At 44.4% G+C, this 15,190-nt stretch overlaps 1 protein-coding gene across 1 annotated transcript; it reads right to left on the bottom strand.

Moving 5' to 3' along the window:
- On the bottom strand, positions 1–14,203 carry polr3e (polymerase (RNA) III (DNA directed) polypeptide E). Its single transcript, XM_082543524.1, has 21 exons — positions 14,003–14,203; positions 13,160–13,264; positions 10,016–10,066; positions 9,780–9,857; positions 9,420–9,535; positions 9,260–9,342; positions 8,967–9,074; positions 8,344–8,393; positions 7,913–8,032; positions 7,708–7,793; positions 7,501–7,545; positions 7,315–7,406; positions 6,993–7,113; positions 6,782–6,863; positions 6,635–6,694; positions 6,154–6,311; positions 5,996–6,057; positions 5,442–5,902; positions 2,564–2,641; positions 1,403–1,525; positions 1–1,323 (listed from the first exon to the last, which is right to left on the bottom strand). Exons 2-21 carry the CDS (start codon positions 13,196–13,198, stop codon positions 1,267–1,269), a joined length of 2,070 nt encoding a protein of 689 aa, XP_082399650.1. The 5' UTR covers positions 13,199–13,264; positions 14,003–14,203; the 3' UTR covers positions 1–1,266.
- Between the last annotated feature and the right edge of the window lie 987 nt (positions 14,204–15,190).

Here is a 15,190-nt window from a genome sequence, read left to right as displayed (position 1 = left end):
TCAAACATTTAAAGTGTTTATTGAGCAAAATAACAAACCAATAAAAAAAATATTACTTGGAATATTTGATGATGGAGGAAATCAGATTTGGCCTGAATTTCAGCTCATATGTCCACAAATGCAATGTGTTGGAAATCAAAGCGTTACCTCATATGAAGGGTTGGAGTTTGTCCTGAATGCCTTGTGAGGCAGAGGCACTTTAGACGGAGGCTCAAGATAGCAGCACGTGGCGATAACATGGGCGTATCAGCCGCATCGCCACTTAGGAAGGTCCAGTGTTTGTGTGCTGGACTGGTGTTTGCACAGAGACAGATCTACATTTTATTCCAAATCACATCTTTATTGGTTCTCATCAAGAAATCGGTCACTCAAAGTTCCTCTCAAAGAAAGGAAAATCTGAAACTCTACATTCAGCCAACAAAAACCTCGACATTCATTAAAAAGTTTAGAAATCAGTACTTGTGACTGAATAACAGAAATGTAGGAAACCATATTTGATGAAGCCGCTTTCAGGTCCACGATTGCCAAAGTCATCAGAGATTTCAGTTCATTAATACTTTAGCTTGGTTTGTTTTTTTTCTTACAGTATTCAGCCATATTTTATCTAAGCATTGAACCCTTTAAACCCACCTTCCTCTTTTATGCAATAAATAAAAATATCAAACTCAGCTGATACTCCTTAAAGTCAGATTGGTGAAAGTGTAAAAACTAAGGGAGAATTTTGGTGCCTAAAAGGCCTTAAACAACATTTGCCTTGTTGGTGAAGCAATAAAGTAAAATGTGTTTTTTCTCTGAGGAAATTTCCAAGGAGGGGTGAAGTGAAAGCACTCTGAGCCACAGCTGCTTTCAATTGTAAACAGCAAACTGATGTGGAAAAGGTTTAGCTAAAGAATAATCAGATTTCAGGTCATAAATGCAATAAAACAAACAAACAAACAAACAAAAAAAAAAACTACCAATAAACCGCAAATATTCATCTTTCTAGTTCTTCATTTTTTTCCTCCCTCTCAGGCTTTCGAGCTGTCAGAGTACGTGGGGAGCTTCAGTCCTCCCACTGAGTCGGGGCGCTCACACGAAGATCAGAAATGCTTCAGCTGAAATGAGAAAAGCTTCTTGTTCTGAGCACAGCTTTGTCCTCTAGTCGCCCACTCTCAGAGCGGGGCGAGCTGCTGTGATTGGCTCTCATCTTTCCACTGCCCTCCTGCGGGACACCTGAGAGTGGATATGATTGGCTGGGGGTGACTGCATGGGGGGAGGCTCCCGGGGTCAGGACTGTATTGTTCCCTTTAGGTACCACATCCCTGCGTGGCTGCTGCAGCACTCCTGAAAACCAGACAACAGGTTAGATCAGTGGACAACATCTGGTTGAAAGGCAGACGTTGAGACTCAGAACTGGGCTCACATTAAGCAGCCGGTCGATGTCAGCTTTAGACACGTCTCCAAGCTCCTGAGCCAGTCTGGCCTGGATTATGTTCCTCCTGACCCGGTAGTTCTTGGTGAACACATCATAGAGCAGCCGGCGGTGCTGCAGGGAGAACAAAACCACACAGAAGTATGAATTCAACTCTGCAGACTGCAGCTGAAACACCTGAAGTGAGCAGACTACCAACATATAACAAGGTGGTAAATACATCAGAGGGTTGCTTGGGCGCACTGGTGGTATAAAAGACATACAGAGCTTCTGGGTCTTAAGTGTGAAACTGCACAGAAGTGCCTTAAACCTTCATTCCTTCTAATGGGCACTGACTTCCAGTCCTATACAAATTTCAAGGAAAACGCCCCTCTGCCCCATGTAATCATGTTTTTAGTTTAATAGGCTCAGTCACTCATCTGAGGTCATCTTGCATAAAAGAAAAATATGGTTCACTTTGGGAAATTTTGGTCATATTATGTCTCAGAGAGGAGGCTTATCCTTGGGATTAGCTAATCACTTGTGACTGACAAGACATGAGTACGTGAGCCAAGATGGGGATGGCAGAAAATAAACAAGATACGGTGGCCAAAATGCTAAAACTGATCCCCAAAACAGGATTTTACAAACCAATGGGTGACACAGTGGCTTCACCCATCTTTTATGTACAGTTTGTAGTTAAATCTTAATATCACTAAATCAGCACATTAGGAAATATGGATAAATTGCAAGACTGGGTCAGTAGCAGCTTGTTTTTGTAACTCCTGGCAAAAGAAATGCTTTCACATGTAACAACGCATAAAAGCACAACTTGTTTGATGTAATCGGCTAAATTCAGTGGCTTGTTTTATTTCTCCTTGTTTCCAAATGCTGTGCTGAGCTAACTAAGTAGTGGCTATATGATATTTATTGGTCCCTTTTTAATTCTGCACTAGCGTTTTAAATAAATTAGCAATGCCACACACTGATTGACCAAAGCAAGTCTATGTCAGAAATCGAAGAAAACACTTCACAGAACTGCATCTTACTTTAGTGTTGCAGTCAGACGCAATCGTGGCCCACACTGAAACATCACTGATTCATTAAAAAATAATAATAATAAATTATTTTTTTAAATTCTTGTGAAGTTCAGCGATTGCTGTGAGTGTTTACCTTGTCGAAGTCCTCTCCGGTCTCCCACAAGCCAAACACCTTTTGTTCATCTGGGGCTGCTTTGGTCTGAGCAGGAAACTGAAGTTAGAGGGAAACAGAAATGTTAGGCAGGAGGATTTGATCCTTAAACCTGCTCTTAGCTCAACTGCCTGCTCAGACGGAGTCTTCTGAGATTATCTGGACTGTGTGGAGCGCTACACTCTGTAGCTGAAAAATGAAACAACAGTTCCTCTAATGATCACCTGAGTCTGGCTTCACAAACTAGCAAAACACAAATACAGAAGCTTCAAAGTGCAAACTGCAGAGACCAGCGGGTGGCTGTGTCCATCTTTGTGTACAGTCTATGTTTCAGCCATGATCTGAGTATCATGTTATGAAACACTGTTGTTTTTCCTCATCATTTTGGTTTGAACTTTGAAAATTCTCACATCACTCTTTGACATATTTAAACAAACTAATTTGAATATGATGAATATGTAGCCAAAGGGGCAACACTTCCTGGTTTCTTTGCAGAGTACTAACGAATCATGTTGGATCAGGCTTTGGTTGTATGCAAGTGAGCACTTTGTGTGGAGGGCAAAGGAAGAGCTGCAATTGCCAAATAGCATCATAAAAACATCTGCTACTAACTGCTCTAACTACTCTTTGTTTCTTATTCTTATCTGCATTTTTAAAGAAACAAAGTCTTGGCCCAGATTACTCAAAACTACTCTTGCTGCTCATAAACCCCTGAAAATGTTGTCATCACCCTCAGAGTCTAAGTCTAGATTCTCTGTGGGTCAACAATAGGTGAGACGAGATGAGTTCAACTGTAGCTAGACACTGGTTTACAGATTGTTGCAGCTTTAAACAAAGTCTCTAGTTAATAGCCAAATGTCCCATTAAAAACCATTTTAGCAGCATGGTTCAGTCACATGTTGTTTGCTGAGTTTATATAAACTTCTCTCTGCGGTGCTGATGTTCCTCACAGATTGATCATATGCTGAAAGACTAAATTCAGTGGTCGGGCTCAAGTCAGGCCCGAGGCCCTTTACAGCATGTTCTCCTACTCGCTTGCTCCGCTGTCCTGTCTCCTCTTCACTGCACTAACTACTAAAGACCCAAACACCTAAAAATAATAATAAAGAAAAAAACCTCTTTATAGTAGCTCAAAAACAAAAATGAGGGAGGCGCCATCTAGTGGCACTATTCTGCAATTGCACTTTGCAAGAAAACTGCCTCTCTTATACACTCAACAAAAATATAAACGCAACACCTTTGTTACTGCTCCCATTCCCCATGGGATGGACGTAGAGACCTAAAATTCATTCCAGATACACAATATAACCATCCCTCCCAAACAGTGGTCACAAATCAGTCCAAATGTGTGGTAGTGGGCACATCTGCTATATTGAGATAATCCATCCCACCTCACAGGTGTGCCACATCAGGATGCTGATCTGACATCATGAGTAGTGCACAGGTGTACCTCAGACTGCCCACAACAAAAGGCCACCCTGGAATGTGCAGTTTTTTGCGCTATTGGGGGTCTGGGGACCCAGAACCGGTCAGTATCTGGTGTGACCACCATTTGCCTCATGCAGTGCAACACATCGTCGCATGGAGTCTATCAGATTGTCAATTGTGGCCTGTGGAATGTTGGTCCACTCCACTTCAATGGCTGTGCGAGGTTGTTGGATATTCGTGGGAACTGGTACACGCTATCGTATACGCCGGTCAAGCACATCCCGAACATGCTCAATGGGTGACATGTCCGGTGAGTATGCTGGCCATGCAAGAACTGGGACATTCTCAGCTGCCATCTGCCCTGAACAATGTGAACCATGATTCATCCGCGAAGCGCACACCTCTCCAACGTGCCAGACGCCATCGAATGTGAGCATTTGCCCACACAAGTCTGTTACGGCGACGAGCTGGAGTCAGGTCAAGACCCCGATGAGGACGACGGGCATGCAGTTGAGCGTCCCTGAGACGGTTTCTGACAGTTTGTGCAGAAATTGTTTGGTTGTGCAAACCAATTGTTCCAGCAGCTGTCTGGGTGGCTGGTCTCTGACGATCTTGGAGGTGAACCTGCTGGATGTGGAGGTCCTGGGCTGGTGTGGTTACACGAGGTCTGCGGTTGTGAGGCCGGTTGGATGTGCTGCCATATTCTCTGAAACGCCTGTGGAGACGGCTTATGGTTGAGAAATGAACATTCAATGCACGGGCGACAGATCTGGTTGACATTCCTGCTGTCAGCATGCCAATTGCACCCTCCCTCATTGCTTGTGGCATCTGTGGCATTTTGCTGTGAGACAAAACTGCACATTCCAGGGTGGCCTTTTGTTGTGGGCAGTCTGAGGTACACCTGTGCACTACTCATGATGTCAGATCAGCATCCTGATGTGGCACACCTGTGAGGTGGGATGGATTATCTCAATATAGCAGATGTGCCCACTACCACACATTTGGACTGATTTGTGACCACTGTTTGGGAGGGATGGTTATATTGTGTATCTGGAATGAATTTTAGGTCTCTACGTCCATCCAATGGGGAATGGGAGCAGTAACAAAGGTGTTGCGTTTATATTTTTGTTGAGTGTATATCATGTGGCCTGAGAATGCCTCGGGATCCTCTAGGAGGAGCTGCGAAGCACTGATGGGGAGAAGGATGTGTGGGATATCCTGCTTAGTCTGCCTCCAGCACAACCAAACTGTGTTTAAGAGGAAGATGATGGATGGTTAGAAGTTATTACGTAGATGTTTAGATAAAAGTCCACTAAACCAGACTCCAGATGTTCGGATTAGCCATTTCTACTCTTGCACAGCAACAGCCAAAACATTTCTGTGATAATTTTGTGCATTTCATTCCAATAAACGACATACAAAAAAGACTCACAGGCACCATTATCTGTTTGCACTGTTGGCTGAGCAGTATGGCGTCCTGTAGCATGTGATCTGAGATGGAGTGGAAGACGCTCCGGCCGACCGGTATGGACGCCACGTGGAGGTTAAACAGCCTCTTCAGCTCATTCAACGTGATCACAAAATGCTTCCGGAAAGTCTTTATCACAAAGTCCTGCAGCTCCGGGGACGCCGTGTTGGCGGGACTCCCTCCGTTGGTGTGATCAAAGTCGGGGGAGGTGGCACTGGGGTAACCATTGAGAGAACCGTTGGGGATTGAGGAGGAGCAGGATGTGTCCATTGGCTCGTCTTCACTGTTGCTGACGGGCTCCTGTTTGATGTGGATGCTGCTTCCTGCGCGTCTGTCCTCCAGGTCCTTCTGCAGAGTCGACTGGTTTTCTTGCACTCGCTCCTGAGCCATCTTCAGACGCTGTTGCCCGCTGATGTGGACAGGATCTAGAAAACACCGCATAGATCACTTGAATAAGCTCCGCAGAGTATACCGATATCATTTCAGGGGTGTTTGACAAAATGTAACTCAGTACAAACCAGGCTGAGCGGACTTCTTTGGCACAAAGTCTTCTTTAGAGAAATTAAACACCTTTTCCAGCCTTCGGGAAAATAAACAAGCCAGATTATTCCACTGCAGCAAAAACATTTAATAGTGCTAAACTACTGATGTGCTGCCCTTTCAACGTGTCGCTTACTTGCTCTGGATGCCAAGCCACAACATGTTCTGCCTGTGGGCAACATCTGGGTGTTTCTTAATAAAGTCTACATCAGTAGGCAACAGGAACTCCCAGCCCCGGTTTGCCCGAGGAGCTGCCACATGTTCCAGGAACTCTTTCACGTCTTCTGGGGGAAGCTGAAGGAAGGAGGAGGAAGGTGTTAGCTCTCTTTACCTGAATGTACCGAACAACTTCAGCTTCCAGGTCACAAATGCAAAAGAAAGCAATACACTGAGGGACATTAAAGACCCAACAACAGCATCCTTCCACATCCTGATTGTCGAGGATGCAACACAACTTAAAGGACTAATTCAAAGTGCAATGAACCTCTAATTAAAAATAAATAAATAAAAAACGCAGCCTAAGCAATTAACTTTGCACAGCTACTTCTCCTGAGCCATTTCGGTTACTAACAAACAGAAACATTGAATCAAGCATCTCATTTTGGTCTCGTCCTTACTTTGATGATTGATGCAATCTCCTTTCTCATCACAGAGCGCTCCAGAGTGAACCTCCACATCTACGAAATGAAAAGATGACTTAAACTGTGCCTGTCAAGCATTATGCTGTAGCTTAATTAAAGGAGGAACAACTGAGAGAAGCTCACCACAAAGTCTCTGCCACGACAGAGCACCTCAGCAGGAACACCACTGTGAGCACTGAAGGTGTTTTTGGGATACAGAACATCACTGTGGAGGAAAATTTAAAACCCACATCAGTCATTTCCCACTCAATATAAAAACATGGAATTAGACAAGACCTGCTTGACCTGTGGTTCATTTTAACGTTTCAGTTAGATAAAAGATTCCTGGTCTTACCTCTTGATAACCCAGTTCCCCTGAACCAGCAGCGCCACCTGTTGGATGCAGCGCAGCACTGAGGTCGAGTCTGTGCCAGACGCGAGCAGGCCCATCAAATTAGCAAATGGCATTACCTTCACTGGAGAGGAGAGACAGCGAAATGAATGGTAGGATGATGATGTTGCCGTTTATGCTTTAGTGCCCCCACGTGGTACAAAGAAAAACTGCACAGGAAATGTTGAGTGCCATGGATGTTTGCATGTGTGTTAAAAAATAATAATAACAATACATTGTAAAAAAATTAATTAAAAAAAAGCTGTTCTTTATCATGTTATCCTACCATTCTTCATCAGAGTCTTGACTTGCTCTCCGAGTGGCAGAGTGCGGAGCTGGGCCATAGAGAGCACATTACTGGGACCCACAGGCTTCACCCTGACAGAGAGGAAAGCAAGTTAATGATACGATTCACAGACTGTCACTGAGTTGGCATGCAGATGTACGTGCCAGAAGAGAGGGGCACACTTACACTTTCTCCTCTGCAAGAGGCGGCATCAACATCGCCAGATACTCCCTGAGAAAATGAGAGAGGAGTGAGAGAGGAGAACAGAACAGCAGCAGAACTAAAACTGCATCAACATACAGCTCATCAGTGCCTAAGAAATAAACTACACATCCAATTGAATTCAGATAATAAAAAAGCACAAGTATCAAGAAGTTATTTATTTGTACTCACTTTGGAGTTTTGACCAGTTCAGAGTTCTCCGAGGCATCCACTGACTGACAGAACAGGTACTGCCTTTCATGCTCCGAGCGCCCGCCCTGAATTCGATATTGCAAACACAAACTGCTTTATGATGATGCATAACCAGCACAAATCTCATAACGTCAGCGCTCATGAAAGGAGACAAATTCATCCCAATGGTGAGTACTCCCTCTACCTTGACTCCGTGATAGGTCAGGTGAACCCAGGGCTCCTCCGCCTGCTTCTTCTGAAGGAACTCGTATGACTGGATCCTCCTCTGTCTGGCCTGCTCCGACTCGGGACGAGCAAACCTCACCTGGAGCACGAGCAGGAGAACTTAAATCAGTGTAATTATGATAATGGATTGCATTTTCACTATTCATTCACTCTCACATTCACACACTGGTGGAGGCAAGCTACAGTTGTAGCCAGACTGGACAGACTGACAGAAGCAAGGCTGCCAACACCAGTAGGCGGTAGGGTAAAGTGTCTTTACCCTGGTCTTTACCAAGGACACAACGACCAGGACAGACAGCCCAGTAACCTTCCGGTTACAGATACGCTTCCCAACCCCCTGAGCCACGGTCGCCTGAGCTTGACCGTAAGTGTTTGTGTTTAAGCATTTACCGTAATAGCCTTGGCTTCCTCCTCAGCTTCATCCTGGGAGGAGTCTCCACCTGTACACACAAGACTCTGGTCAAATAACTGTAATCATACCTGCTCCTACCATGATGTTTGAGGAAACATCTAAAAATAAACATATAACATGCTTTAAAGCAGGGATGGGGAATTAATTTCTCCAAGGGGCAAATATTAAAAAACTGGGACTGTTGTGGAGGTCCACACCAATAAACCCTCCACAACAGTCCCAGTTTCTTATAACTGCCACTTGGAAAAATGTAAAGAAGAGCTACAAACTCATTTTATTCATTCTTAACTTCAGTAAGGATGACATTTGGCAGCCTCCCTTGTACCCTAATAGAAAAGTGTAAAACCTCAGTGAAGAGTTTCTGGGGTTTTCCCCAAGGCTGGCTGCATAGGCAGAAACTATCCTCACTAACATCTGATGCACACACACACAGTCATTTTGTTCTGTAAGCAGGCATGGAATACGACAAAAATCACTCAGTTCAGGAAAGATCAAGGTTTTCTAGGAGTAAACGATTAAGGTTTTCAAACAAAAGATAAACTGTGTATACTAAATAATCCTTCTCAGAATTTAATCTGGAAAACAAGAAAAGCAGGCACACCTTCATTGGCCGCCTCCCTCTCTCTGGTTTTGTTGTCGGCCTTGTCCAGGTAAGAGAAGCTGGGCCTCATCTGAAGAATTCCAGTCAGAGGTGTGACGTGAAGCTCACCTGTTAACGCCATCAATAAAACAACCAGGTCATAAATCCTACTCTGATTGGAGTGGACTCATCATAATATGTGTGGTTCAATGGCTGATTGTTTTTATCTTTTGGTGCGAGGTCACAAAGCCAAAACACAAACATGGTGCCACAATGTACTATACGGGCTGCTGAACCCGTTAATCAGGTCAGACCTTTGCGAAACACAGCAGCTGCGTATCTGGAGGTGTTGGTGGTGGCCTGGATGGAGGAGAAGGTCTGCTTGTCCATCATTTTACTAGAAAGGGGGAAAAAACTGGTCAGACCAGAAGCAGGACCTGAATCAAAGAAGAATGTATAAATCAAAGAACATACGCAGAGTAGGTGTTGGTTTCGTCATAACCCGTGCCGTCCACATTTAGGGCGATTTGCTCTCCTTTACTGCGACAGTAGTTTGGACTCACTGTGTCCATGGATATTTCCAGCTCCACCTGTATAAGGAGCCGTACATAAATGATAAACAACTACAAACACCCGATTTAATGACTTTCAACATTTCTGAAAACTTGTAATACAAAAAATCTTATCTTATAATTTAACCTGATGTAACCAATTAACTTGAGAAATTGGTGATATCCAATACTTTAATATTTCCTCCTATTCACACATCTCCCCTGAAACAGAAACACATTTTCAACAAAACACAAAATACATCAACATCAAGTTTCTGATTACCTTTTGCTGCTTGGGTTTGATCTTAGCCGCCAAGTGGGTGACATCATCATAGGTCATGGTGGCTGGTCGCACAGGGTACTGCATCAGGGGAAAGCGGTGAACTCAATTAGTGACTCTTTGAACATTAAACATCAATCACACCCCAGACGGTCCAGATAAGTTAGAGAAACTGCTCACATGTGGGCTCGTGAGGTCGTGCTCATCAGTGCACGGGTACTACAAAGGGAAAAGCTCACCTGGAAAAGATACAGCTTATCTGCGAGGCTTTTGGCGAGGTACACGTCGATCTAGAAAAAACACAAACATAGATCAAAGTCAAACAGGCTGACGTCAGGAGCCAACAGCCAAACCAGACTTTCCTCCAAAGTTCCCGAACTCAGGGTCATAGCAGGGTGAGAGGTTGGGTACACCCTGGACAGGTCGCCAGTCTGTCCCAGGGCTAACACAGAGAGACAGACAAGTAGGGCTGCAGCATTTGAATATTTAAGTAATTCAGTTTGCCTGTCGACTCAGAAATCAAATGAAACTCACAACACACCTGGCAGAACATCATGTTATTTAGCTCGTCATATTCCAGCCACAGAAATTCTTTTGTCCATGAAACCAAAAAAGCTGCGCTTTCTTTTTGCCTCATAGTCTGATTTGTCATAACTGTTCCGTTTTGTGGTCGGCATTTCTTTGACTGCCCCTTCTTCACCCTGACCTCTCTTATTTGGCTGAGCAGAACTAAAATACCGGCGTAAATCCTGCTGCTTTTACACACGCACTCACATAACGCTCAGCGATTCTCTGCGCGATCAACCTCTCACATGTTTAAGCTTGCTGCGGGAGATTTCACTTGTCACGTTTGAATAGTAAGCTAATGAGTGATAAGACGATGTCAGAGGAATTGGTGCGCAAATTATCGTTACTCACCAATCAGTGCTGTCGCTCTCTACACACCGTTCACGCGATCGCAAAGTAAAGTGAAAGCATAAAACAAGCGCAAATTCAAACGTGATTTCAATGTCACATATTGACAGTGGCTCATCGATGTCAATGACAGAATTACCCAGCTACATTTTCGAAAGAATGCAAAAGCATTGACATATATTTTTCCTTCCTATGATAGCCCGACGGGCAGGGCTGAGATAGATTTTGGTAGCCCGACTGGAAAAAATCGCTAGCACTGGGACGTCGAGCTAGCAGTTTTGCGAGCCCTGTTTTTTTCTTTGATTCTAAACATTTTGTTAGGAGAGCCTTTAAATAAATATGGCTTAGTACACCCCATGCCCTCTTTAGATTCACCTCTGTGTGCTGCAGGTATCACTGCAATACAAAGTATTAAAGTTGTCTTCAGACTTCGTTAGCAGTTAATCCGCATAATTTAATGTAACGCCTGTAGCCTCTTTGTGGTGCGTTTATGTAGACAGAGACAGCGTGTCTTTGGGCTGTGGGTCGAGCACTCTGAGAGAACATGCAAAACCCACAGAAAGATACTAAATTCGAACTCATGACCTTCTTGCTGAGAGGCAGGAGTGCCTCACAACTAACCACCGTGCCACCAAGTAAATAATAGATTATTAAAATCAGCCGTGTCTCCACTTAGTTCAAACAAATCTTTTTCCTGCTGAAAAATCAGCTGCCAGAAGTAGTCAAGCCATGATCACTAAGCAGTTAATGAACTGTGTCCCTGTCAAGTTGAAAGGCACTGTAGAACCTTCAGCACCAATTACTAAAGTACATATTTAAAGTCATTAAATATGTATGCTGTACAATCATTCCACCCTGGAAAATGATCACTTCAAAGAAATAATTAAAAGCCAAAAATTGCCAATGACGACTATATGTAAAATTCACACTACAACTATGAGTATAAACGCTGATATTTGCTGCCAGGTGATTTCATTACCTATGCAGTTTGCATACAGAGCCAACAGGTCTGTAGATGACGCCATCAACATGGCCCTACACTTCATCCTGCAGCATCTGGACTCCCCAGGAACCTACGCCAGGATCCTGTTTGTGGACTTCAGCTCTGCCTTCAACACCATCCTTCCAGACCATCTCCGAGGCAAGCTTTCCCAGATGAATGTGCCTGATCCCATCTGCCGGTGGATCACTGACTTCCTGACGGACAGGAAGCAGCATGTGAGGCTGGGAAAGAATGTCTCGGACTCCCGGACCATCAGCACCGGCTCCCCTCAGGGCTGTGTTCTTTCTCCTCTGCTCTTCTCCCTGTACACCAACTGCTGCACCTCCACCCACCAGTCTGTCAAGCTAATCAAGTTTGCAGATGACACCACCGTTATTGGGCTCATCTCGGACGGGGATGAGTCTGCCTACAGGAGGGAGGTTGAACGTCTGGTGTCCTGGTGCAGCCACAACAACCTGGTGCTGAATGCCCAGAAGACAGTGGAGATTATTGTGGACTTCAGGAAGCACACAGCCCCACTCCCCCCCATCATCCTGACTGACACCCCCATCACCTCTGTGGACTCGTTCCGCTTCCTGGGTACCACCATCACCCAGGACCTGAAGTGGGAGCCCACCATCACCTCCGTCATCAAGAAAGCCCAGCAGAGGATGTACTTCCTGAGGCAGCTGAAGAAATTCAACCTGCCAACACGGACGATGATGCAATTCTACACTGCAATCATCGAGTCCATCCTCACCTCCTCCATCACCGTGTGGTACGCTGGAGCCACTATCAGGGACAAACAGAGACTGCAGCGTGTTGTGCGCTCTGCTGAGAAGGTGATTGGCTGCAGACTCCCATCTCTGCAGGACCTGTACACCTCCAGGACACTGCGGCGTGCAGCTCGGATCTCAGCTGACCCTTCTCACCCTGGACACAGTCTGTTTGACCTGCTCCCCTCAGGCAGGAGGCTCCGGTCCATTCGCACCAGAACCTCTCGCCATAAGAACAGTTTCTTCCCCTCTGCTGTCGGACACATGAACAATAACCGTATGACTGTTCCCACCACTAACACATGACCCTACGCTGTGTTCACTGCATCATTCCATGTTTGGCACTGATCACCACCTGCACTCATGTATATATCATGTATATATCTATCCACTTAGCACTTTTAATTCTTATTCTTATTTTTATATTTTTATGACAGTATGTTTGCACTGAAGCACCGCAGCAATTTCCTAATGTTGTAAACCTGCTCAACATTTGGCAATAAAACCCTTTCTGATTCTGATTCTGTTAATACACCTAACAGAGACTATGCATGGAAAACACCTGGGAACTGTTTACTTCCCGTGAGGCTGTTCACACTGATAAACGCAGAACAGCAATAAAAGGTGCACAGGGCAGAAAAAATGCTGTATCATACTTTATTAGGTCAGTGAGACGTGTAATATCCTTTCACTTAAGGCTGTAAACATACCTCCTCTATAATGGGGTCGTCATCATCACCGCTGGCCATGTTGATGTGATCAGAGCAAGAAGGTGAGATGGGCAAATCTTGGGGGAGAGGGGAAGGGGGTGCAACCTGGAAAAATAAAAAACAAACTGGGTCACAGGAGCTAAATGTCCGGCTGCACACTCCTGTTACTGTTATGGAGTGGCTACACCCAGGCAGGCAACAAAGGCACCAGATGACAGGAACTTAGTGATCCTGCACATCACAGTTACATCACAGTTCAATCAGGAGGTGTCAGTATTGGTAATAGCCGATACTCTTCAATTAACTCAACAAGTAAACCATAAGATGCTAAAGTAGTCAACTTCCTATGGTGATTGTGCCGCCTGTCATGTGATGCTTTCACGGACACACGTAAAATCCACATGATGCAACACAGCAGTAAAAGACTCCTCGTGGAAACATAACCCTATCAAACACTGTGTCAAGCTAATAAAAAAAAAAAAGTATGACGCCAATTTACTGGCTGCCTATATAGAGTGTTTATGGTTAAGTTAGCTCCATTAGCAGCAAACCCTGCGAGCATTTATCACAGGGCCTACACAACACAGCGGGTGCTTTTTTTTTATTCCTATGTAAAAACAACACCAATATAAAGAAGATAGGATACACAGCACTAAGCTGAAGATGTCTGTTTCCTGTAAACAAACGTACAAGCAACAATATTAGCTACCAAGGCGGTAGCTAGCAAATGTAGCCTAGCGTGAGCTAGCTTAGCATGGCGTGCTTAGTTAAAATAACACAGATTCAATCAGCGGGCCTGATTTTAACTCTTCTTTATGTAAGAATAGCAGATTCCTCCCTCACCTGCACACTTCACCGTTCAGCTTTAGCTATCTCATCCGGGTGTAGCTAGCCCAGGAACGTGGTGCGGAGAGCTGCTGCTGAAGTGGAGTTTAACTCAAGACAGCTGTAGTCTACTGCTGCTGTGATACCATGTTGACTCTGCTCCACACAGACACGTGGGGAGGAGCCCGCGCCCATAATGCACAGCGAGTCCGCTTGTGTCATTATTTTAGTACGCTGTTCATTCATAACCAACTACCCCTAGGTATTACCTAGGTATTACTTGTGGACAATTTAAGTTTTCAGATAAAATTGTTTCGCGAATAGAACGGGAAAAACATATTCTGGCAGCGGTGGGATTCGAACCCACGCCCCCGAAGAGACTGGAGCCTTAATCCAGCGCCTTAGACCGCTCGGCCACGCTACCGTTGTGATACAATACATTGAAACAGAGGCTAATAGCAAATATAAAGCCTCCTGACTATAAAGTTTGGGTTGTACCCGTTTTAAATGGACTTCAGACAAAAATGATGTAATATGAAATCCAAGGACATGCAAAATATACCCTGAAGTCTCCTGGGAAATTAAAAATTGTGTTTTTTATTATTGCACTTCTATTAAGTTCGTTTTTTGAGACTGCAGCAGCAAATACAGGATAAACGTGTCTCAATAGACAGAGAGGAGCCGTTACAGACTTTAACTTCAAATCACGTCTGCAGCACAGAGTCAGTCTTGCTAATCAGCTTCCTAGTGTGAGTGGAGCTGCTGTTAAGACAGATAGCTACAACAAAAAAGTGCACGTCGTACGTACGTCATCTGTTTGAAAACCTCATGTTTATTTTGAAAAAATTACTCTTGCCATTGTGGTCAATTAAAATATACTACAGCTTAATCTTTTTCTTAGTTGACCATCAAAATTTTCTTTCAAGGGATTTGCTTTGCCCATGTGGGCCACTGCATATTTCTTGTAAGCGGATTTTGGGGGCTTCTTTCTTTGTTGGACCCTCTCAGTTCATGATGTAAAACCTGCACTACAGCAGTTTACAGTTCATCACAGGCTTGAAACTTAGCGATTCCAGATTATACCGACCAATCTTCCTCTTCTCTGAGGATAATAGTATGGGTCTTCTTCCAGAACTTGGCAAAGTGGTGACATATCTCTGAGCTCCGGGATCAGAGAAAACTGCAAAGAAAAACAAGACTAGTGAG

The sequence above is a fragment of the Aulonocara stuartgranti genome (genome assembly GCF_965226115.1).
Source record: "Aulonocara stuartgranti genome assembly, chromosome: 8".
In the NCBI taxonomy this organism is placed as follows: Eukaryota; Metazoa; Chordata; class Actinopteri; order Cichliformes; family Cichlidae; genus Aulonocara; species Aulonocara stuartgranti.
Note: the sequence above shows the minus strand (reverse complement) of the source record. Positions and strands in the feature narration are given on the sequence as shown.

What these genes read in the sequence shown, in the direction of transcription:
- polr3e (XM_082543524.1), bottom strand. Translation starts at nt 13,198, where the DNA reads ATGGCCAGCGGTGATGATGACGACCCCATTATAGAGGAG. An exon ending in TCAAACCCAAGCAGCAAAAG is followed by an intron (nt 9,536 to 9,779) that starts GTAATCAGAAAC and finishes CTCCTTATACAG; the next exon opens with GTGGAGCTGGAAATATCCAT. An exon ending in AAAGAAGTCCGCTCAGCCTG is followed by an intron (nt 5,903 to 5,995) that starts GTTTGTACTGAG and finishes GGTGTTTTCTAG; the next exon opens with ATCCTGTCCACATCAGCGGG.